General features: G+C 44.3%; 1 protein-coding gene across 3 annotated transcripts in view; it reads left to right on the forward strand.

Annotated features, from left to right (window-relative positions):
* The window catches only part of LOC147627990 (uncharacterized), a 40,575-nt gene that overhangs the window by 13,843 nt on the left and 1,249 nt on the right, over positions 1-25,483 (forward strand). For 2 of the 3 annotated variants that reach the window (XM_086814962.1, XM_086814960.1), the window contains 15 exons: positions 10,386-10,478; positions 10,587-10,772; positions 15,931-16,079; positions 16,203-16,385; positions 16,598-16,767; positions 16,897-16,963; positions 17,083-17,153; positions 18,148-18,286; positions 18,394-18,633; positions 20,952-21,011; positions 22,879-22,961; positions 23,121-23,509; positions 23,611-23,702; positions 23,808-25,004; positions 25,131-25,426. In XM_086814962.1, coding sequence (XP_086671088.1) covers positions 10,386-10,478; positions 10,587-10,772; positions 15,931-16,079; positions 16,203-16,385; positions 16,598-16,767; positions 16,897-16,963; positions 17,083-17,153; positions 18,148-18,286; positions 18,394-18,633; positions 20,952-21,011; positions 22,879-22,961; positions 23,121-23,509; positions 23,611-23,702; positions 23,808-25,004; positions 25,131-25,426 — 3,415 coding nt within the window. The remainder of the gene's footprint in view (positions 1-10,385; positions 10,479-10,586; positions 10,773-15,930; positions 16,080-16,202; positions 16,386-16,597; positions 16,768-16,896; positions 16,964-17,082; positions 17,154-18,147; positions 18,287-18,393; positions 18,634-20,951; positions 21,012-22,878; positions 22,962-23,120; positions 23,510-23,610; positions 23,703-23,807; positions 25,005-25,130; positions 25,427-25,483) is intronic. The other variant, XM_086814961.1, reaches the window with a different exon arrangement.

Raw genomic sequence — 25,483 nt, forward strand, 5'->3', positions numbered from 1 at the left:
ACTGGCACTGCTTCATGTGCAGGACAATGCACACCAAGACCATGTACGGGACTTGTGCACCTGAACTTAGACACTTAGAGCCTAGCTGACTCGTCCTGGACTGGGGCTCACATGGGACCAGTTTCCACTCCAAGTCTTGCAACTATTGTACAGATATGTCCACATGACATCCAACTGAAGAACTTGGGTCCGAAGAACTAGGGATGACCGTTGGGGTTAGTGTGGGAGTGGGACTCACCACAGAAGCCGCGGAGGCTGGGGTGGTAGTTTGCGGAGTGCTAGTCTTCTTTGGACAATTCTTAGAAGTGTGTCCTTTTGTATGCAAAACAACTATGCATCCTCGAGTAGAAACAATGAGGATAATGAAAGGTTGTTTGTTATGCAGTATGTTGTTAATGCCATGTCTGAAAATGTTGAAGCAGCACATAAAGATGATGTATGGTACGTTGATTCAGGTGCTTCGAACCACATGACAAGTCATGGGGAGTTGTTCAAGGAGATGAAAAACCTTGAAAGACCAGGTTTTGTGGAAACAGGGGATGACACTGCTCATCTAATTGTCCAGGTTGGAGATGTGCCATTGTCTATGCAGGATGGCAAAGTGAAGTACCTTGCAGTATAATGATACACGTGGATGCTTTTATTGTGGTAAGCCTGGACATGTAGATGATGATGATAAGGTGGAAGTCTGTCTACGTGGTCTCGGGCCACAATACAAGGCGTTCAAGACGTCTATTCAGACTCGGGAAAACATTTCCAATTTCACAGATTTGGTGTCTATGTTGATTATAGAAGAGAAGAGCTTGGGTGAAGACCAACAGTCTTCACAAAACAAAAACAGTTCAGAGCAACAGGCCTTCTACACAAGTTCAGGAAGAGGACGAGGTAGAGGAAGCCGTGGACGCGGCCAAGGAGGTGGCCAAAAACAGGTAATCAGAATTATGGCCCAGCAGCAGCAACAACAACAGTCTCAGAATTCACAACAACAACACTCAGGTGGAAGAGGCCAATTCAGAGGCAGGGGGAGTCAAAGAGGTCGTGGAAATTGGCAAAGGCAGTATAATGATACACGTGGATGCTTTTATTGTGGTAAGTCTGGACATGTGTGCAGGCAGATTGTTATAAGAAGCAGGCTGACATGCAAAATGGGAAATTGCAACAAAACAACTATGCATCCTCGAGCAGAAACAATGAGGATAATGAAAGGTTGTTTGTTATGCAGCATGTCGTTAATACCATGTCTGAAAATGTTGACACAGCACATAAAGATGATGTATGATACGTTGATTCAGGTGCTTCGAACCACATGACAAGTCATGGGGAGTGGTTCAAGGAGATGAAAAACCTTGAAAGGTCAGGTTTTGTGGAAACAAGGGATGACACTGTTCATCCGATTGTCCATGTTGGAGATGTGCCATTCATTATCTATGCAGGATGGCAAAGTGAAGTACTTTGCAGATGTACTTCATGTTCGGAACATAACAAAGAATCTGGTTTCAGTTGGCTAGATGATTGAGCAGGGTTTGCAGGTTCGGTTTAACCCTGATGGTTGTTATATTGAAGACTTTAAAGACAAGTGCAGGTTGGTTGCAAAAGGCAACAGAGTGGACAGAATGTTTACATTGAATGTAAACATGCCTGAAGTGAGTGCTGCGATGTTTGCAAATGGTTCAGGAATTGTTGCAGACACAGTTATTTGGCATAAAAGAATTGGACATGTGAATGTGCAGAGAATGAAGTCTATGCAGACTAAAGGAATTGTGACAGGGTTGCCAAAGTTTAAAGTTGAAGGTATGCAGAAAATATGTGAAGCATGCCAATTTGGAAAGCAAACAAAGCATGTATTTCCACGTGACAGAAATGTGAGCATAAATGCACTAGATGTTGTGCATTCAGATGTATGGGGTTCTACGAAGACCATGTCTATGGGAGGCTGCAGGTATTATTTATGTGACATTTATTGATGACCACACAAGAAAAGTGTGGGTATACTTCATGAAGGAGAAGGGTGAGGTGTTCACTCATTTTCAGAATTTCAGAGTTACGGTTGAAAAGCAAACAGGAAAATATGTAAAGTGCCTAAGGTCAGATGGAGGGGGAGAGTACTTCTCCAATGAGTTCTCTGAATTTTTGAAGAAGAATGGTATTCGGAGACAGTTTACATATGCAGATACACTCCGCAGCAAAATGGAGTTGCTAAGCGGAAAAACAGGCACATTGCTGAGATTGCGCGAGCATTGATGGGAGAGAAGAATATGCCGCATAGCTATTGGACTGAGGTTGTTTCTACAGCAATTTACATCATGAATAGGACTCCAACTGCAGCCATACATGATGTAACTCCAGAGGAGAGGTTTACTGGCAGAAAACTTGATTTGTCTCATCTGAAAGTCTTTGGATGCATTGCATATATGCATGTGCCAGATGAGCTGAGAAGTAAGCTGGATCCAAAAGCTGAAAAATGTATGTTTATTGGGTATTCCCTTGAGCAAAAGAGATACAGGTGTTATAACCCTGCTACATATGAGTTGAGGGTAAGCAGGGATGTTTTTGATGAGATGAGCAGCTGGTATGCTACTGAAAAAGAAGCTGTTGGGGTTGATGTGAGTGGAAATGTGGTTGCACAGAATGCAAGTCAGCAATCACAGTCTTTGAGTGGACCAGGAGAGTCCTCATCTCTAGTGGTTCAGTTGATAGATCATGGAGTGGCAGGTTGTGTCATAATACCAGTCCTGCAAATGTAATTAGTACATCACATAAAGGCAAAGAGAAAGTGATTGAGTCCCTTAGTATGCCCGACATTTCTGCAGGACATTCTCATGTTGATGGAGAGTCTAGTGGCTCGGAGATGAGCCTTGATGAGGATCTTGGGATACGAGCTATGAGAACACCTGATGTAAAGAAGGCTATGGAAGCTATGAATGCAAAGCTGCGAAGATCTGGGAGAGTGAAGAATCTTGTGCAGAGGTTTACCTATGATGGTTATGTGGCACATCACTATGCATACATGGCAAAAGTTGTGCAGGTTGTAGAGCCCACATGCATTGATGAGGCTGTTGGAAATGTGTGTTGGGAGAAAGCTATGGATGAGGAGATGCAATTCATCATTCATGTTTTCATCATCCTAGTCCCCTTCTCATTAGTAAATTACTTTCTTGAATAGGTCGGAATACTTCAAGGTCATGGTTAAGAAGATTGGAGAGTATGGCTCAACCTATACGCCCCCCTCATCCGAGAGCTTGCGCACTACATTGCTCGAGAAGGAGAAGCGCATTGTAGAGCAAGCGGCCGACAACACAAAGCGGCAATGGGAGAGGAACGGAGTCTCCCTCATTGTGGATGGATGGAGTGACACCCGCAAGAGGAGTATTAACAGCATGGTTGCATATTCCCGCGGAGAGATGTACTTCATCTCATCTCATGATGCATCCGGCACTGGGAAGAGCGCGGATGTGCTTGCGGTGGAGTGGGCTACCACCACGGAGATCGTTGGCCCCGAGCATGTAGTGGGCTTTGTTGCGGATGGGGAGCCTTCCAATAGGGCGGCGGGAGCTATTCTCCAAGGTATGTATGGACATGTCACGGTGTCCTTTTGTATGGCTCATTGCCTAAACAACCCCTCAAGGACATCGGGGGATTACCATGGATCAGCCCGTTCATTGAGGAGGCCAAAACCATGGTCTTCTTTGTCCTCAACCACCAAAGACTTCGGCATGAGTTCAACAAGAGGTACTGTCTCTCTCTCCTCAAATATTCCGACACCCGGTTTGCCTACAACTTTCTCATGTTGGGCCGGTTGAAGGATTATAGCGGTGCTTTCAGGGGGCTTTTCCTTAGCGACGAGTTTGTCGCCATGCAAGAGTCCCATACAAACACTGGCCAAGAGTGTAGGCTACGGGCGGATGACGCCTCTTGGTGGGAGCGTGTGAAGACCACAGATGCTATGGTGAGGCCCATAGTCCACCTATTGAGGATTGTAGATGCTATGCAACCATGCATAGGTTGTCAGAATACGCAGCGGAGATGATGACCAGATCTGGGAACACGAGAGCAAAAACGCAGGCAGAAAAAACAGCACAAGAGAGAGAGAGAGATGTAGGCGTGTAACTTTGCTCTGATATACACAAGAAGATCCCGATATGATACAAAAGTAGTGGGGAGCATGGGGCATATTTATATGCCCCATAGATGCAGTCGGCCTGTGCTAGAGGCTCTCCACGACTGCATAAAGCAGTCGGCCAGCAGTAGTAGCCTCCACGACTGAAGGACCAAGTCGGCCAGCCACCAGCACCTACATGACTGTGTAAAACAGGTCGGCCAGCCATGGGGTGCAGTCGGCCAGCCCCATGGGCTCCTGCCAACCATATGGCATCCATCCACACTACGGAAAAATGGGAAAAAATAGGGGAAAAATGCGGGGAGTGAGGAAAAATGATAAAACACCTGATAAGGGCGGGCACACCCACAACAAAGGCCCTGGTGTATAAATCTAGACAGGAGATGACTTCTAACACCCCCTCTCAGCTCCTGGCTGTGTAACCAACCATTGGGAGCTGGGGTGCCGCCTGAGCAAATCCTGAGATAGCGACTTCGTGAAGAGGTCCACCGTACTGTCCTCCGTCGAACAGCAAGATGTCATCAGCAACGATCTGTTCACGAACAAAGTGCCTCTGGATGACCATGGCTTCCTCCAGTGGAAGCCCAAACCTGCCATGCAACCTCTGCATCTTCACCACCTCACAAGCAGCATCACAAACAGCCCGGTACTCTGCCTCTGATCTCGACAAGGCAAAAGATGACTATCTCCAACTGCTCCATAAAACTGCTCCTGGGCCTGAAGTAGATCCCCTCGTGTCCGGATCTCCTCCCCAAACTGAGTCACTCCAACCGTGGAGTCGGACTCCATCCAGCAATCCCCCTCCTGTGTACAAGAGTCCATGATCCTTCGCATGCTGCAGAAACCACAGGAAACACAATCTTGCTTCCCAAAGAGACATCTCCAATCATGAGCTAAACTGCCTCATCAGGAAGCTCTCGTCCAATCTGGTGTCCATCAACCAGATCATTGAACCATACAGCTTCTGAGTCACAGAGACATCACACTGCTCACAAGGATCAACACCTGTTACGGTGCACAAACAAGTCCTGGAAACTTGATGAAACCTGTCAACCACCCCCTCTGAATCCGGAACCACTAAGCCTGGAGAAACCACCTCCTTCTGCAAGTAAGCACCTGTCACCTGCCTGGCTTTCCGAAAGGTCCCCGTGGAAAGAACATCCTCATCTACTGGAGGTTCTATGTCTCGAACACTACGAGACATCAGAGCATAAGTGACCTGTTCAGCTTCCTCTGACTCACGAACACAAGAACCACCAACATCAATACTGGAAAGTTCCTGCCAACTGCCGCCATCTACTGGTAAGCTATCCACCATCTGGTCTCGAAAAGCCCGCACTTGCAGCGTATCCACACTTAAGTGGCCATTACCAGACTTCCACTCATCACAAACCTGAGGACCTGGGAGAGAGAGTGTTGAAAGCCTGTAAACTCCATTCTCCACTCCGCCTTCCCAAACCACTTGGCCTGTTGCTTTGTCCTGGAGAGCAACAAAATGCTCATCAAACTCCACCCGTACGCCAGTCTTGCAAACCTGATGCACTGACAACAGATGAAAACCAAGTGCCGGAACATACAACACTTGGGAGGAATGCTTCCCCCCTTTGCCATCGGGAACTATCTCCAACCTGCCCTCTGTGAACTGGGATAGTGGACGTATCTCTAGTAAGAATATGACCAGAAAGCCTGCAGAGATCCTGTAAACCGGAACGGGAAGGAGTCATGTGCCTGGAAGCACCACTATCGAGAATCCACTCCCGAGTATCCGTTGCGGAGAGTCCTCCAATCTCCTCCCCGCCTGAAGAAAATAAAACATCGGTGTCCATCACCTCCAGGTGCACAAAAGCCGGAGTCTTCATGATTGCTACTGAGGAATCTTCACCCTTCTCGATCTTCGCTTGGGACACTGCCTCCAGTAGTGGCCTTTCTTGCCACAATCATTACAGGTCCTCTCTGCCTTCAGCTTCTCGCGGTCAGCGTCGGACTTCTTCTCAGAAGACTTCTCCGATGAAGCCTTTCCTTTGCCCGAGTTACGGCCTTTCGACCGTTGGCCAGTAAAGGCCTCCAAACCTCCACCCTGAGGAGGGTTCGTGAATCGTTCCTCCTGGTCCAGGACCATGGGCACAAGCTCCTCCCACGTGATGGTGCTGAGCCTTCCACTGGTAATCAAAGAGGAGTAAAATGCTGAGTACGAAGAGGGCAAGTGCGATTGCAACGTTATGGCCATGTCCTCTGACGATATCTCCTTCCCAGCCTGAAGAACGTCTTGCTGAAGAGCCTGCAGCTTGTTAATATGCTCCCGCATCGTCGACGACTTTGCAGGGCTCATAACCCGCATCTGTACTTCCAAGGAAATCCTCTTCATGGGCGATACCCTGTTGCTGCCATATACCTCTGGCCAGCGTCATATGCTTTACATGATTGATTACCTGCGGTGTGCAGTTGAGGAAAATAAACGAACGGACCCTGGCGTTGACACGATCCCACATCTGTGTTTGGGCCTCCCGGTCCTTTCGGGTTGACGGTAACTCCCCTTCCTCAACTTCTGGCCGTGGAACACCAACAACGACGAAATCAGCGAGGTCGTAAGACTCCAGAACAGATTCCATCATAACCTTCCATATGCCGTAGTTGCTCCCGTCCAACTGACGGTCCACCGGGAACGTGGGGAGTGTCGGGATCTTCACATGTCTCTTAGCCATCTCAAATAGATCTGCCATTGGGGATGTACTCTGAAAAGGGTGGGTGGGTGGGAACAAAGAAGAACTAAAACCTGCAAGTGGCTGTCCAGCAAATCAGCCCGCCTTCCTCTTGCTTCTCCTCTTCCCGATCAGCCCAAAACAGTCCCCCTCTTGCTCACACAAATCCCAAGACCTTTCTAGAACCTAGGGCTCTGATATCATGTCAGAATACGTTGCGGAGATGATGACCAGATCTGGGAACACAAGAGCAAAAACGCAGGCAGAAAAAACAGCACAAGAGAGAGAGAGATGTAGGCGTGTAACTCTACTCTGATATACACAAGAAGATCCCGATATGATACAAAAGTAGTGGGGAGCATGGGGCATATTTATATGCCCCATAGATGCAGTCGGCCTGTGCTAGAGGCTCTCCACGACTGCATAAAGCAGTCGGCCAGTAGTAGTAGCCTCCACGACTGAAGGACCAAGTCGGCCAGCCACCATCACCTACACGACTGTGGAAAACAGGTCGGCCAGCCATGGGGTGCAGTCGGCCAGCCCCATGGGCTCCTGCCAACCATCTGGCATCCATCCACGTATAGTGTGTCACAACTTTCAAATTTCATGCATTGCCCAAGCACTAAGCATTGGCCGGCAATTAAACGTATCTTCAAGGCACTCAAGATCTTGGATTGTTCTATGCAAGGGAGGTGATTTAGAATTGCAAGCCTTCAGTGACTCCAATTGGGCAAGTGATTATAATACACGACAATCCACATCTTGAAACTGTTTCTTTCTTGGCAATTCGTGCATATCTGGGAAAAAATAGGGGAAAAATGCGGGGAGTGAGGAAAAATGATAAAACACCTGATAAGGGCGGGCACACCCACAACAAAGGCCCTGGTGTATAAATCTAGACAGGAGATGACTTCTAACATAGGCAAGGTCTACGAGGCCATGGATCGCATGATAGAGAAGTTGAAAGACTTCGTGCCTGACGAAGACAGATATGAGGAGATCCATGCCTTGTGTCTAGGAAGGTGGAATTCCTACTACTCTCCATTGCATGCAGCAACTTATGTGGTGGACCCAGAATTCCAAGGCAACAAGCAGGAGAGCGACCGGGAGGTGAGCGCTGGATGGAGGATCATCTTGGATCGTTTGGTGCCTGATGCATCGGTTAGGCGCAAGATCAGGGACCAGCTTTCGATGTATAGGTCATTTCATGGCTCCTATGGCTGTCATGATGCACAGGTTGACCACTCCAAAGTTGGTGCTGCTCTATGGTGGGAGGACTTTGGTTCAGATGGATCGGAGCTGCAGCAGTTTGCCATCCGCATACTTAGCCAAGCCGTCAGCTCCTCTTGCTTGGAGCAACTTTGGAGTACCTACAGCCACATTGCCTCTAGGAAGAGGAACCGACTCGGGGTGGAGCGTGCCAATGACCTTGTCTTCGTCAGCGCGAACTTGCGAATGCTTTGCAAGAGCGTGACCAAGAAGGCAGATTCCTTTACCGAGTGGGAGATGAGTCAACAAGAAGAGCAACAAGAGGATGAGGTGCAGGAGCAGCATGCTAGTGAGGATGAGACTGAGGATGAGCTTGATGCTTCTTTGGCACAAGCTACCCATGACCATGAGGCGAAAACTTCACGTGGATGATCATTCATGGATCATGATTCATGGGCCTTACTACTTAGCTCTAGCCTCTAGCCTCTAGTCTTCAGCACTTTTTTGTCATTGACTCATTTGAGTCCGTCCATGTATTCTGCCTCCTTAAGGCTTAGTCCTGACTCCTGACTCTTGAGTCATGACTCATTTTGTATCTACTTAATTATTAATATGACTCAAAAGCTTACCATTTTAGTGTAAATTTGTGCTCATTTTGATGTACTTCCAAAGTAGAATAAGTGTAGAGTAGGAAAATTTAAAAAAAAAGTATTTTTTGAGTGCCGTTCCCTCCCCCGTCCCCGTTCCTTACTTATGGCCGTCCCCTGTCCCGTCCCCCGTCCCCGTCCCCCGTCCCTTGTGACTATGCATGGTACCCAACACTTGGGCCATGGCTTTGGCTCTCACAAAACCCCATAGCATGTAATGGCCAGCCCTTGTAGGGCATAGGTCTAGTCGGCCAGCCCCTAGGGGCATGGACTGGCTGTCGGCCAGGCCTAGAAGGCTTGGGCAGTCAGTCGGCTAGCTCATGAGGCCTTCACAGCCAGCCAGCCAGCCAGCCCATAGAGGACCAGCACACAGGCAACCTGGACAACAAGGGCAGCCAGCATACTGGAAAAGGCGCCTGTTAAAGCACATAAAAACAAGTGGTGGGAGTAGAGGTGGTGAACGCAACAAAAGTGTGCTCACACTCTTAAATGTATGCCCAAAAATATGAATAGAGTGTCCAAACATGTAAAATGCAAAACTGGGCCCTTTCACATGTATTAAAATATAAGGTGCCCTGGTTATAAGCTGTCATGCCTTTTAATCAAAGTGTGTGCCCTTGTTCACATGGCCCTGCCTAGGCTGCTCTAGGTAGGCCTACAAGAGTAATTTACCGTGCGTCTTTGAGCTTCCAAAGGCTTTACTGCCATTTCGCAAATCCATGTCATCCTTCCGGGCACAGTCAACCAAATCAAAGGTGCCTAGCTCTTTGTTACTTGGTGATAATTCCCCATTCTTAGAGCTGCACATTATAGCCTTTTGGGCATCCTGGTGCGTTCCAAAGCTTTTCCACATTTGAAAACTGGGAAATATCCAAAATGATAACATCCTTCCCACCACCTTAAAAATTATCCTCAACTTTGTAAGATTCAATCATTGTGCAATCCATAATATTTCCATTGGCTTGCCATTTGGTGACAAATACTACTAGAATATATTCCAGATTTGGGCACAAGATCCAACCGTATCTCCAAAGCAAAAGCATACATATCATATACGAATGAGAGAGAACCTTCTAAAGATGGGTTCCAATCCCCAACTGTGTCATCAAAATAGAAGCCATGATAAATCCCAATCTGTGGATAGAATTTGAGTCCATATGATAGTAGTTACTGCGCTCTCTGTTAGACAATACGAAAATATTAAGTTTCAGTCCCAAAACAGTAATAATTTATTCAAGTTCTGATGGTGAGCCATATATGTAGTAGGATGTCAGTGTCTACTCTCTTCAAAAACTTGCCAGGATTGTTGGATGGCCTTTTGTGATTATATTATGGCTCTTCAGGCTGAAAGTTACTTTCCTTGAAGAAGCCATTTGCTAAGAATGACAAATTGTACAATAACCCAAAGTACATTCATCCTCCAGGGAGTCGACAATATCTGGAGTATGTAACTGATGCCAAACAGGCCCAAAAGAGGTAGGATTACGTAAGGGTGTATTGCTCCAAGTCCTCAACTGTCCTCCTAAGCTTTGCCGTCCTGCCCTGAAATTACATTATCTTCTGGTAAAACCTGCTAGCCAAGAAGGAGGTTGCCAGCAAGATGGTTGGGTTGCTAGTGTTCTCATTGAGATGTTCTCAAGCTTGATTTCAACTTAAACTTGCATTTTAGTCACTGCAAGAATGCATGTAATATGGTTGGTTTTGTTTTGTCAGGTTCTGCCTCCAAAAAGCAAGATGAATGTAACTCGGCTTTATCAAAATTAATGCACATTAACTGTGACAGTGACTGTAAGCTTACCCAAAGTGGTAGGTTCAGCCAAAGTCTCTATCACAACAAATGCCTTATTTTTAGCCTTGGTTTTCTCTTGGCAAACAATTGGGACATGACCATTTTCTGCTGGCTATTTTTTGCAGACTTTTTTCTTCCTTCTTCAAAGAAGTGCAGAACGCAGAAAAGGCCAGAGGCAACTGATGCACTTGTTCCAGATTGCATGGAGGCGAGTAAGATTGATAGCCCTGTACTTGGAGGAGAAGAAAAACTTGCACAGTTAGAAAAGGGAAGTGCTGGCACCAATTCCAAACAGTCTACAAAAAATGAAGGTCCTAATTTTCCAAACCTTGAACATTTTTTCATATCCTTGGTTGGGTAAATTAAGTGATTCCAGCCCTTTATATAGGACTACTGGCTAGATGCAAGGGCTTAACAGAGAGGAAATGACAACAGAAGACTGAAAACACAAGCGCTCCAGTAACCTGCTACTAAGCTCTATACTAATGTGTGAGCAATGCTCCAAAATACAAAAGAATGTTTCACAACTAGCCAAAAGGTGACCGATTGCAGATGAAGCCCAAGTCGATGTAACACAAAAGCTTTCCCAAATGCTGGCCGATTTCATCTGTACCCCTTCTTCAAGAAAAGTCTTACGAGAACTTGGGCTGCTTGACAGATGAAGACGGATAGCCAATGATTAATCAATGGAGTGGGGCATGGAGGGGCCGGGGAGGGGTTTGGCTATTTATAGGGACATCAGCCATGCCAATGCTGGTCGACCTGCTTTAAGCTGAAGACAGCTAGAGAAGGAAGGCCAATGATTGATCAATGAAGTGGGATGCTGGTCGACCTGCTTTAAGCTGGTCATGGGCTAATTGTAAGCTGGTTGACCAGCCAAAAACCCCCAAAAAGGCTGCCGCTGCCCACTTTCCGGTCCATATGTAGCCGCTCAGGACCTATTTGGTCCGCTTGCCCATACGTAACTGACTGCCCTGCTGCTGCTGTCCGCACCGGGTCCGCCCATCATTGTGCAGCCCAATTTGAACATGATGGATGGAGGTGCACCACATTCTTCCCCACGAAGACTGTAGCTGTCTTGAGCTATAGTTTTTTCAAACGGGTATTGCACAAAATATTTGACCAACTCAAGTCTGCACAGATCCAATGGACTGGATTTTGAGAACTTTTGAGGAAGCTCTGCATCTTGTTTTGAAGCTAACATTGTACTGTCTTTGTGTCAACACAAAAACTTGCAAATGTATCTCCCAATAAAACTTGTGATCAAGCACCTCTTGATGAAGTATCTGCCATTGATCTAGCACTTCCTAATGAAGTACTAGCTCTTGTTGTACATCCTCCCATTGAAAAATCTCTTGATAGACTCCCCTCCAGAGTTCATGGAAACATGTCTTCATGTGCCTAGATGGATCACCAGATCTATCTTTACCCAATCTAAAGCACTCATGAAAATGTAAGAGTCAAAGGTAGATGACACTCTTGAGAACAGCTAACTCGAATTTGTATCCACTTGCAATTTTAGCCATGTATGCCTAGACGAACATCCACAAACTCCACGTTGGACTTCGATGTGTAGTTCACCATGTACACCCTGCTGTGGAACAAACTCAAGGAATCAAACTTTTTGCTACAATGAAGCAAAAGCTATTGCCTTGTCGGCTCCCAAGAAACTTGCTTCCACCTCTGGTGAAGATACATCAACTGACTTATCCTCCTGTGGTGTCACAATTGCTTAAGGTGCCACTGATGATGTTAAAGACTCTCCATCAAACTCCAATGGCTTTGAAGATTCTTTCTCACATACATGGCTAGAAACTTGGTATTTGGCGACCGTGGTCTTGGAGTACTTTGGAAAACACCCATAGCTTTGCCAACTCATGCATAAGCTCAGCATAACTTGGGGCATTTGTATCTAGATTACTTGTGCATCTCTTGGGATCCCACAATATATTGTCACTTGAAGCACATGCGGGCTTTTGTTGAAATTATCCTTGCGCTTTGCATTGGTGTCTCTAGCTTTGGAACTTTTTGAGTTTTGAGCGTCTATGCCACGCGAACCGCATCCAAGAGACTTTGGGGCTTCTGCGCAATGACAAACGTGTGCAAGGATGGCTTATTGTGCTTATTCTTTCTATCTTTAGCGGTGCATTTCCATTTGCTACTTCCCTTAGTGCTAGTCTTCATTATGGCTGAGTCTGCCCTGCATCTCCGGAGGTTTGACAGAAACTTAGTACGAAGGGCTTTGTGTGAATATATACTCGTGTGTGTGTGTGTGTGTGTGTGTGTGTGTGTGAGAGCATATCTTGATACAGAGTTCTACAGCCACTATTGGGCACTGATGACGTTAGTGGGGATGTCGTAGTATCTAGTCCATACTATGCATAATGGAGTTGATAGTTATATAGTCTTGTGGGTTGACTACCATGAGTATATAACGTGCACGTTCCTAAAAGGTGAATTTGGGCATGTTCCTGGATTCATCTAGGTATATATATTACCTTAATAAGCCATCCTTGAAACATGCTTTCTCAGCTTGATCGACTTCTAGAGCAAGGGTAACAACTTCTTTGAAGTGGGCGAAATAGTCAGCTACTTGCTCGTTGTACTTCTGAGAGAAGTTATCTCGCTGTACTTCTGGGAGAAGTTATCTTGCTGCCTTCTAAGATTGCATTGGTAGTCGAGAAGGGGTAAACTCTTTCAGAACCATTTGATGACAATTCTCCCAAGTTGGAACTCCATGATGCTTCAAATAGTTCTTTAAACAGGGGGAACTAGTCAATGCTGTCCGAACAATGTAAACTGGAGCCTGTAGTGTGGTTGTCATCTCTCGACCCCAATTGGTGAACCGCCTCACCATCCATCTTTCCATTGAACATGGGAGACTTCAGTATCTTGAGCATCTAGGTCTGCTCAGTTTGAGAATTGGGACTTGAGCATAACAATGCAGTGCAGGAATGCTACCGTGGTGATGGAGAATGGGAATAGGTAGAAAAATTGGAAGTGGAGCTGGAGTTGGACGAAGAAGGATCTCATGATGATCGTCATGCATGTGATGATGCCGGTGGTGACTAGGCTATTGGCTCTTGTGACAACTCTCATGACGCTGGTGGTGATTTTTGTTGAAATATACAAGTGAATGGGTGTGTGCGGGAACAAGCCCTTAGCAAGAGGCTGTAAAAGAGAGTCTGTAAATGAGTGGGTAGCAGTGAAAAGGTGAGTGGAATCTATTGGGAGAGAATAAAGGGTAGCATGAGAAGTTCTAGGATGTGTGGAGATATTCTAGGAAAAGTGAAGAGGTGGAGAGAATCAAGCAAAAGAGGTGGAGTGAATCAAGGAGAGATCAGTGGGATTAGATGCTTGGCATCTTGTGGATGTAAACTCTATAAATTGAGGCATTGGTCTAATGAGTATTTGTTGGTTTTTGAGTATCCATGCTTACATTAAGCTATCAATTAATTGCTCACTAATCTTGTCTTAATCATCGTTTAATCACCATAGCTCTTGCATTTGATCCACCATAGCTCATCACTTTGCTTGCATTTTAACAATTTTGTGGTTGTCGGTCAATGTGGCAACTTTGTTATTGACTTTTTTAGTGGCTATCATGATGACTTGAGTGGTGACTCTCTTGAGATTGAGAGTGATGCCTAGAGTGCGCTAGCTCCACCTTGTCCTTGTGCTCTTCCTCCATGTTCTAGAAGTTGCAAGCATCTGTTGAAATGAAGTTTGGAGTCCCTTGATCTTGTAGCTCTTGCTGGAGTGGCGAACTCTTGCCGGAGAGCCACCTTCTATTCAAGCAGGGCACAGGTCAAAGCTACCATCTGCTTGTTAGTGGACATGAATGAAAATTCTGAAAACTGGAAAGACGCAAAGGGTACCTAAAAGAGAACTTTCCTGAACTCAACGGTGCTCTCCTCTCTATGGCCTGAATTGAATGGTGGAAAATTAAAATTTGGAGGAAATTTCAGGCTGTGATACCAAATGCCAGATTACTGGCTACATGCACAAGTTTAATAGAGAGGAAATGACAGTGGAAGATTCAAAACACACAAAATGCAAGCACTCCAGTGACCTTCTACTAAGGTCTGTACTAATGTGGGATCAGTGTTGCAAAATATTTTAAAAAAAGTTTGACAAATTAAGCCAAAAGGTGACCAAGTGCAGATGATGCCCAAGTTGATAAAATACTTTTCCCAAATGCTGGCTCAATTCTGCTTTATCTCACCTTAAAATGCACGCTTCAGGCTGCTTGACTGCTAATGAAGGAAGGCTGATGATGGATTGATGAATTTGGGGAGGGGGAACAAGTGCAGCATGTTCATATTTGTGTGCCTGCTGGTCGGACTGTGTTTGTCCTGGGCGTCCCTTCTTGATGGAGGCTCCCCAACCTTGTGCTGCCCCACCCACCCAGCCGACTACCAAGGGACTGAGGTGTGTCACACTTTCACTAGTTATTTTCTCAGGGGTCCCTAATCCTGTTTCTGCCCTTTATGCTTGAGTCTAACACCATCTCATAGTTGTTTCTCGTACGCGTACGAACAGGTTTGTACGGTACGGTACGAGTGGTACGATACCGTACGATATCGTACGGTACGTTTAAAAAAAAACAAACCATTTTTCCTTGAAATTTTTTTTTCCAAATGCTTAAAAAAAATATAGAAACCTTGCTTTACGAAGATCCCAAATGCTCGCAATACTTCGCAACTTTTGTGTCCACTCAGTATTCCATATGGGGTTGTTGAGAGACCTAAAAAATCTGGCGAGGTAGACTGGTAGTGTACACTTGATTGGTAGGATGAGAGAATCTTGCTACATCGCTTGGGGATCCCTGGTATAGGTAGGCTAGACAATTAGATTCTCAAGTTATGTACGAGGGAGAAGATTTGGACATGGCCATTTTGATCTAGAGAGGAGTCCCTAACATTATCACCCTAGATGCACTCCTCGTATTTGTGCAAGGACGGTCCCTTAGTCATAAACGCTACACTGGGAGACCTTTGGTATTGCATTACCCATCCAGGTTCTTTTTTGGAGACAATCGGGAGATCCAACCGGGAGAGACACATATCCATGTTCTGGTTCCTCAAGCACTGTAGACTCCTCCCCTCCCAACCTTCCCTCACATTCAAGCTTGAAGCTCCATAGGTTGTAAGTGTAAAAAATAAAAACCGTATTTTATCGTACGGTATCCGAAAATTTCATATCGTACCAAAAATTCCCGTACGGTATCGTATTTTCGTACCGTGACAACCATGCACCATCTTAATGCCAGCTTCGTTATGTCTGTTAGGCATGTAACACTAGGACATCCAACTTAGTGTTTTAGCTGGACATTTCATCTATGCAATGAAAATAAGTCAAATATAAATGCAGATTTCTTTTGTTTTGTGAAGGTGAGAAATGCTATTCTGGGCTTTTATGTTTGAAGCGCAAATGTTCTCTTTCTTTATTTTTCCATTGTGGATATAGAATTTTTTAAACCAGCTTCAAAGAAGCAGAAACAAATGCTGAATAGAGAGGCCGTGGTGAAATTCAACAGTCCTATAAAAACAGAAAAAGGAGATAGAAACTCTTTTTTCAAGTTTGATCTTTGGATGGAGGCAAAGCTTGCAGCAGAGGTATGACTCGATCCATCTAGTTCCTAATTCTCATTTGGCACCAGTACATGTATCTAGCCAGCTGCTAGTTATGTTGACTAGAAGCTTGTGGCTATGATAACACACATGTTGGCTTCCTTTCAGGAAAACGCACAGCTTTGTGGTGGGAAACCAACTCATCCTTTCTTTTCCCAGCACAAAGTTGGACAGCGGGCATCGATAGCTCTTGGTATTATCGGGGATGTTTGTTCTTCACATCAAGTGCCATTCTCAGAAGTTGAAGAGTTGGCACCAGCCCCTCCTTTCCATATCACTCAGTTACCGGAGGTAATGTCGTAAGCGTGGTTGTTTCTTTTTCTAATGCTTGTGCTCATCACTAGATTTTCTGAAGGCCTATATGGCAATTCAAAACAAAGCTTTATCATGGTCTCTTGGGCTATGTCTAGCAAAGGCAGTCCTTTTTGTATCTGAAATCCTGGTCTAGAAAATCTGGCCTGTTGCACTACGTAAAGAACTGTTTAGTTGTGCCTAATGTGTAGGTGGAGGTGAGCGAAGTGGATAGGCAACGTTGGAATTTTACAGGGATCCTGCAGGAGCTGAAGGTGGATCAACCTCTCCCTAAAGCAGGATGTTTTGAATATTCTACCAAAGAACTTGGTAGTTGTCTTTTGAGAATACCCCCCTTGGGAAGGGTTTCTGGGACATCAAGGTGTGGTGATTTCTATGAATGCTTTAGAGATGAAACAAACTAATAATACCAGTAAATTTTCAATGTAGTTTTAGCAAGACAATTTACTGCCCTAGTCCCTTTTTAAGGTCAATGTCTTAAATTGTGCAGGAGGGAACAGAGACCACGAAGGTTATTAGTTGACAATGTCCTTGAGCCACTGGTAACTTTCTTGAAGGTAAGGAAACCTGCTTCTGATCCACCCACTAAACATTCCAGAGGTTAAGGAAGATGGTACACTTTGCATCAGCTGAAAGATGCACATCTCACTGCCTACATTTTCCTATATGTAAACAGGATCATGAAAACGAAAGCAGAACAGTAGATAACGATGAACTTGTTTTCTCCCTGGCTTACTTGGAGGACAGGTGATATAGTCTTGCCTCATACAGTGTGATGTTTCATTAGAAGAGCTTAATGTCAAATTCCTTTGCCAAGTGGGTGAGATTAGCCAATTTTAGTGAAAAAAGAGTGTTTTTTGTTACCAAAAAACTTGGAAGGTGACCCAAAGTGAGGACCCTTATTGTACAACCGCCCACTCCTAGGTTTAGAACCTTATCTTTTGACTCTCACATATCACACTCACAACATAAATGCACATGACACATTACATACACTTATCTAGTTTAAGGGGTGTTCACACCTAAGCAGGTGGTGTTCACCACACATATACATGAATAAGGCTACACACCCTCAAACGCTTGTTTTCCTATGTTCCAACAACATAAGCCATTTTTGGTATCAACCTTCCCAAGCAGGACTGCTTAGGTATCTCCTTAACTGTACAAGGCACAAGCTAGTGTATCCATACATGCATATATAAGCAAGGGTTTAGTTTTCCCAAGGTACCATAGTTGTGGTTCTCTCTACATCCAAATTAAGTGTACTCTAAACAACACAGTAAATCTAAAGCCTTTTCTTAGCAAATTAGCCTCTACTTGATACATATTGATTTCAAATGTTGTATCTCTGATCCCATAGTCTTTGGGATGTAGACATGCTGATCTACTCTATAGAATACCTCGTACATATATTGGTACAATATCAATATCACATTCCTTTGTAACACGATGCAAACGTGTACGTACAGTGTTTTTCAACGACATGCCAGCCAGGCAGTGGCATGGATGCCAATGCCTAGCTGGCTTGTTTTCTCAATAAAAAGAACACGTAAATAAACAAAGAACCTCATTTTTGTGCATTTTTAAAAATTTCAGAGGCCTGTTCTGTGGGGCAGCTTTTCATTGTATTTCTTCTTAGCTGTGTGAATGTTCTTAAGTGGGATCTTAACTGATTAAAGTTAATTGAGTTCAGAAGCATCAGATATACATTTAACATCAATTCTATTCCGTTTGTTAACAGGTTGAAGTTATGTTGTTCTGATCGTGCTAGAGGATACTCTGGGGCATCCCCAAACATGGCATCTAGCCACACAGAAGCAGGAAGCTCTACAAAAAATTTGTTATGGACAGATGTATACCAGCCACAATTACCTGAACAGGTTAACTTCCTGCATGGAAAGTTTCTCATAGAAGCTGCCTTCCATTCTTAGGTCTGATGTAGGTAGTATTGCCTTTTGAAATTTCCAACATGTCTAGTTGGATGCAGGTTTGTGGGAATAGAGAAACGGTTAGATCTTTGAATGCTTGGCTCCAAAGATGGCAAACAAGAAGTGCTTCATCGATGGCCTCATTAGAGGGAGGCATGACCCTTAAAAAGATTGCTAGTCGTCGTGAGGATTGTGACGAGGAGGACCGAGGACGTTTTAAGGAGGATTCAGACTCTGATGGCAATCCAATAGAAGACGATGTGCTACAAAATGTTCTATTTCTGGCTGGGCCTGTCGGGGTGTGGCTCTTTGCTGCTTCTTTTTCAAATTTTTGATCATGTGCAAGATGGTTAGCCATGGGCTTTTGTCAAAGGAAGGTGTAAAGTTTGCTGCAATGAGTTAAATGTACCATATTTTTTTTTTCTGAAAGTGGAGACTTTTGTTAAGTAAAACAGAACATACAAGAATCACATAACGGTTCCTCTCACATGGGCTTCATATGGACTGTCTGCCACTGTTCCATTACAGTTTGAATGCCCCATTAGTAACCACTAGGAAAGACTTGCTCTGACTTTTTCCGATTACAAACTCATGTCACATGAATGGATCGGGCGCAGCTTCCCACGAAGATGCAGTTTTACTGACATCATTCTCCTATGAATCAGAGATGATGGCTTCATGCAAAACTGAGGCTATCTCTGCAGACACATGTCAGTTGGTTTATCATTTTTTCTATGATATAGTTTTCATGAATTCATTGTAACCCTCTTTGTCTCATAGACCCTTGGTCTGTTTTAGACAATAATATCTTTTTCTTTCTTTCTCCTGCCAGCTCTAGATATTGGTCCACTTGCATGGGTGATGCAGTGGGCATGTATTTGCTGGAGCTCAGGCTGGAGCTCAGACATTGTAGAAATGTAATATTGAGACAGTACCGAGAGGCAACAGATCATGCATGATATTTCTCAGAGGGCCATTACAGCCATTACAGATTTTTTTTAGTCTACATGCATCCACATCAGAGCCCACCACTTGCACTAGCAATCTGGCGCCATGCCTTAGAGAGGTCCTCAATGATAGAGCTCGATCTATTTTGCAGGGCAGATGCCCCAGACCCAAAGCATCACGACCCTCCACCTGACAGATACAGATCCAGGAGGCTCTTTGACTCCACGACATGCTTTCGTCACAGAGGCCTGATATTCTCTTGGCCCTTGGATCTGTATTGGCTGAGGTGGGCATGACCATTAGTTGATCATGGCTAGTTTACCTCATACACAGGGTCATATGCTGATATATCACGTGTATACACTAGTGATGGTTGTTTTGCATTTTCTTTTAGTTACTTTTTCCATGGCTCAGTATACCCATGGTATCATTGTATCAGTCAAGGTCTCATAGGTCTTTTGTAGATGCTAGTATTGTGAGAGTGTGCACAGGCGGGAGTGATCGCAATAGAGAAAGGAGAGAGAGTCAGAGAGAGAAGAAGTAGGCAAATGATCAAGTTCTATTATCGCATGAAGTTAAAGGGGGTTGAGCAATCAGCAAGTGGGCGTGTAGAATATGCCCTGGGAAAAGGATAAATAATACAAGGGGAGAGGCGTCTTTATATAGGTACATGACATGATTGCCCTACTCACATGAATAATATCCCACGACCTATAAATCAGTTACGACCTGTAAATGGTGAGAGAATATACACATGCGCCTATACAAGGCCAATTCCCACACTAAGAGATGCACAAATTCTAACACCCCCTCCGCAGCTCATAGTTTGCAAATGTTGGAAGAAGAAAACTGATGAAGAAGATGCAACCATGGACACTCCAGTACTGGCTGGATACTGAATACATCATGGAAGATGCACCTGCCAACCCGTCTCTTCAAAACACAAATGCCACCCTGAACAACAAAGAAATCTGCATGGCTCCGAATCCCCACACCAGTGTGCAGTGAACTCCATTCACCCCAACAGTGGACTGTGAAGTTGTGAACACATCACGTCCTAGAACCTCGAACAATAAACTTGGAACACATTGAGTCCATAGCTTCTACTACACCAAGCAATGAATCTGGAACACAACCGATACAAAGCTATCAAAATTGACCTTTACGTGCTAGATTTTGTTTTTATATAGATGCAAGCTTGTATCTTGCACCCAAAAAGAAATGCAAGCCCGTATCTTATTCTCAGCTCGAGAACCAGCCTCTCTCATACAAGGCTCAAATGCCTGAATAAATTTGGAGGATCCATGCCACCTTCTTGTGACATTGTTTCAGGTGTCCAAGGACATCGTTCATGCTTATGGGCGAATTATCATTCTAGTATTCACTTATCAAAATGATTTTCTTGTTGTTGTTTGAGATCATGCAAAAGAGCTTACAAGTTTGATCAAGGCATAGAAAGGCGGTATCATCACAAGAGGTTTTGTAGCTCTCAAGTGTTTGCGTTTTTCTAATGGAGTTGAAATTTGCGTGTGATTTGGAAGTTTGGGTTGTGAGTAGATTTTGAAGGTACTGTAGGCACTGTATGCCTTTCAATGATTTTTTCTGTGCAGTTATGTTGGTACCTTTGCACAAAATATCATTGACATCTTAGTGGTGAAAAATTTTGCAGTGTGGAAAGACGACAGCCATCTATGCTTGTGCTAGGGAACATGGTTATACAGTTATTGAGGTTGGCTCTCCTTTTTTGACTGATGGCGATTGACCTATTAAATAGTAGTGCTAGTCTTATTGCTCAGATACAATAAAAAATGATGATGTTAACCAAAGATTGTGAATGACAGGAATTGCATCTAGAGTTGAGGGAATTGCCATGCCAATTTTGTTAAGATAATTTAGTTCTTTTAGTAAGTTGTAATCTTTTTTTTTTGGGGCAAAAGGTTTAATGCATTAGTCATATCCCTGCTGACAGCAGTAAAAAGGTTTTTACAACAGCGAGCTTACCCACAAGGGTATCACTATCTCTAGCGCCTTACTGAATCAACCGGCTAACTACGAGACCATAGTAAGTTGTAATCTCACACCAAAGTTTCCCTGGAGAGAACGTCTCCAGCAATCCAGGATCTGCCTCCATGAGGGAGGGATGGTGACAATTCCTCACGTGAAACCCTTAAAAAGGGCTTATTTACAGACCTTATTTCTAGGATGGATAGCCATCCTCGCTGCCATATGTCCTCATCACGAGGAGGGTGACAAGTCCTTGTGGAGCTATTAAAAAGGGACGTCAGTAAATGTCTCGTGTTTTTTCGTGATTCTCGTGATTTACCATAAAAGATGTAACATGCTTCTATCATAAGAGTATGATGCAAGTGTAGATCTAAGTCTGCGAAAGTATATCCCAAGCACACAGGATGAGCAGGTACCAGATAACCATTGGCCAATACATGGAATGACCCCTAATGTGATGAGATGGGGTGGTCCTAGGGGGACAGGAGAGAGATACAATGGTCGGGTCAGGAATAACTGACTACAGGATTGTGGGGTTGAGAGGAGAATCTAACAGATTGATTTGGCCATCCCTTTGACTTTCAGAGGGGCAAGATCAGGCGAGTTTTAAGGAAGATAGAGGATGATTGTGCAGCAACCATTAGTTGTATAGGGCTATAGCAAGACTCCCCTCTACACATGGTATGCAATCTCTCTTGGAGACTCTGGATGTCCGGTGGATGCGCATGCCATGAGTGCTACAATGCACTTGGGAGCAAAGATGGGATGTTCCCTTCTACAACTGTTTTACAATGCTTTGTGCCAGCTAGTGCTGTGTCTGAAACAGTCTATGTCAAGCAGGCAAAACAAGTAAAATGGATGAGTTTGGATTCAATTCTATGATTAGTGTTCCTTTTGTTGCAGCATTGAGAAGGGAAAGTTGAGAGATGAACCTCAAATCACAGGGTAAGAAAGCATGAAGGTGCATGCATAAAAACTAGGACACTAGTGTCCTAGTTTTTATGTAATTTCAGTGGTTTCTAGGTTTTTTTCGCTTAGAAACGAGCTTTAGGTTATTATGGTTTGGACTAGGTGACGAGAGAGCTGTAAAGCAAAGATGCTAATGCCAAGTTAGCATTCGAATGTGTTTTGTCTTTGCCCCATTGTGTGGTATCTTGCCCAAAGGCTTAGGTTGCATATAGGATGTGTTACTTGCCTGTAAATCTAAACAACAAACGTGCATGGTAGATTCAATAGGAGCTCTTAATCGTGGAATCCACAATAAGGCCAATGAAAAAAAAAAGGAACCTGCAAGGGTCATGAGTTTTTACACTAGAACCTACATTCCGTCAAGCATTTTGGCCTATGCTTGTTTTTTGAGATCATGCTCATAGTCTCTGCTTGTTCCACGATTCTCAAGCTTCATGAGGTTGTCTTTCTTATGAGCATTGATGATTGTGCTACATGATGAGGTGTCAACAATGTTGAATGCTCTGCACAAGTTTTGCATGAGGTGTTGCAGACATTATGAAGGACTGTGTAACTCTTAATATGGACTTCTTTGGGTGCTTCCCTTGAGCGGTTGTGGCTCATCCTTGTGGATTATTGGACAGGTTAATTGCTCTGATAATCGCAGTGGAGTGCTCATAAAACATAAGTTTAGTGAGGCCATGGAATCTCACCGTTTAGGCAAATGGTAGATTCTTTTTTCCTTTTTCAAACTCGTTTGTGCCCTTTTTTGCATCAGATGAAAGTGAAAGCTTCTATTAGTTCTATATGATGGCAAAAAAGCCGCTGTGCAGTGTACTGCTTCCTTATGTTATGAGCTGTACGAACACATTTGGAATGTTGACAGGTCAGCTGATATCGCAGGGCCAGACACTGTTCCCTACTCCACAAAGAGAAGCATTTCTTCTGAAACAGATATTTATGCAGACACTTCACATGCAACCGAGGCAAAGAAAGCACAGCAGGTGGATGAAAAGCAAAGACATGGTAACGTTGCAGCAAAAAGTGATTCAAAAAATCCAAAGAAGAGAGTGCCAGCATCCACAAATGCAGGTTTAGCCTCTGAAGCTGAACAGGAGGGGGAGAACTATGAGTCTACAGAATGTGACAACAAGGCTATGACTGTTCTGCTGTTCGAAGATGTTGATATGGTTTTTGAAGATGACCGTGGGTTTTTGGCAGCTGTTGCTCAAGTAGCTGCGACTGCAAAAAGACCTATTATTCTGACAAGCAATGGTGGGTTGGAGATGCTTTATGTTGTGTATTTGCATATGCTTATCATCTGATCAACTAAAGTGCTAAAGTGCAGCATGCTACATTTTCCTTTTGTCTTTCAGATAAGGAGCTTTGCCTTCCTCATAGCCTAGGTGCGCACCTGCTAGTATTCAAAAGACCTTCTAGCAAGGAGCTTGTGGCTCTGGCATACTTGGTATCTTTGCTTTGTGCTCAGTGTTGCCATTCAGTACAGTTATAATATTGTCCTAGGTGGTTTGACTTGACTGACTTAACTTATTTTCTGTCTGTGTTGGTTCAGATATGCGTTGCAGAGGGTATTATGTGCAGCCCAGAGTTCTTACTGCAGATGGTCAAGGTGTGTCATCATGATGTAAGGGAATTGCTGAATTATCTTCAGTTCTGGTGTCAGGGGCAGTGTTTTGGAAGGTCACCAGAGACAGAAAATCACAAAGAAAATGCTAGGGTGCTGAAGGATGAAAAGGAAGCTGGAATGCAGTTTAACATCAGGTTTCAAGAAATTGGCTTTTCAACAGCCACAAACCTTTTCAACCTGGAGGCTCAACACAGATTATGGCCTGCATATATTCCTCAGAAGTTCCCTTGCGAGGTTACCAAATCAGTCGCTTGTAAGCTGAGTGAAACTGTTTTTGAGGCTGAAAAAGAGCTCAGTGGTAATGAAGAAAAAAGTTTGGAGCAGGAGGTTGTGAAGAAGAGGGCCTTGCTGAAGAAATTGAAGAGGCATTGTCAGGTTGATTCCCCTCTCAAAGCAGATGATGCGGCTACTTGTGAGTTGGAAGGGGGGGACAATGCAGAGGAAACTCTGACAGCTGAGGCATCTGAGTTTTTGGAGACTCCAGTTAAGAATCTGAAGGAGGCCAAAATATTGGCTCGATCGCCGATCTTGAGAGGGAAAATCAAAAGGCAGCTTGCAATCATAATGCCTGATTCAGATCATGATGCAATTTATAAGGAACAGCACAAGCAAGATGTGCTTCAAACACCTAGCAAACACGATAATATGAAAAATGATCTCTCCGTTAAAACTTTGAATTCTAAAGCATCAGTAGGAATTGCTTCCACTAATACAGGTTCTGTTATTGCGTCATCTTCAGTAGAGATTGAAACAACGGCAACTTCTTTAGGTGGCATGCAAATCCAGTCTCAAAAACTTGAGGTGCTTAAAGAAGCTTCTAGAAATACTGCAGGTGTTGAAACTGATACACTACTACACACTGCCCTGACTTCAAAAGCATCCCAACTTGAAGGAAGCCAGTCAGTTAGTGATCATAGCCAAGCTGCACCTCGAGGTTTCCAGAGTATTTCTGAACCAATCTATACATTATGGTCTCAACTCCGAGATTCCAAGGAAGAACATGGTTTCCTGTTAAGCTCAGCATCCAAGGAATCCTTCCCAACCATTATGTCTTTATCTAATTTGTCAGACAATCTTTCGGCCTGCGACATCATGTCACGTGTGCATGGCCCTAAACATATGGTACGCCTTGTTTTTGGTCACGACTCAACCTCGTTGTTACTCTTGATGCCGGTCTTATTTTCTTGTACTTCTCCTGCTTGTTGAGTGCCTGATATCTCAATTCGTATGTATTGATACTCTTAATAGGTTTTGGAGGAGGATACCTTCATGTCCTCTTGCTGGCAGAACACTGAATGTGACAGCTGGTTACAGGCTTGTGCACAGTTTGCACATAAATCTCTCCAGTTGTGCATTCATGACTGTTGTGCAATTCCAAGTTCCATTGAGGAGGTGAGAGATACAGTTTCACCCGAAGATATGATGCTAGCAATGAATGATCCTTGTGCACTAGGCAAGCTGGCCACAGATGACGGATCAATCCATTTAGCTGGATTTCTACTGGAAGACGCTGGCCCTTCTTGTCAGGAACAAGATTTGAAAAGGTATCGATGGCCTTTGTTTTGTGTCTGCATGCTGTTCTGACTTAGTTTCTAAGCATA

This window comes from Cibotium barometz, chromosome 20, assembly GCF_041138505.1.
Source record: "Cibotium barometz isolate CiBa-2024 chromosome 20, ASM4113850v1, whole genome shotgun sequence".
NCBI classification, from domain to species: domain Eukaryota; kingdom Viridiplantae; phylum Streptophyta; class Polypodiopsida; order Cyatheales; family Cibotiaceae; genus Cibotium; species Cibotium barometz.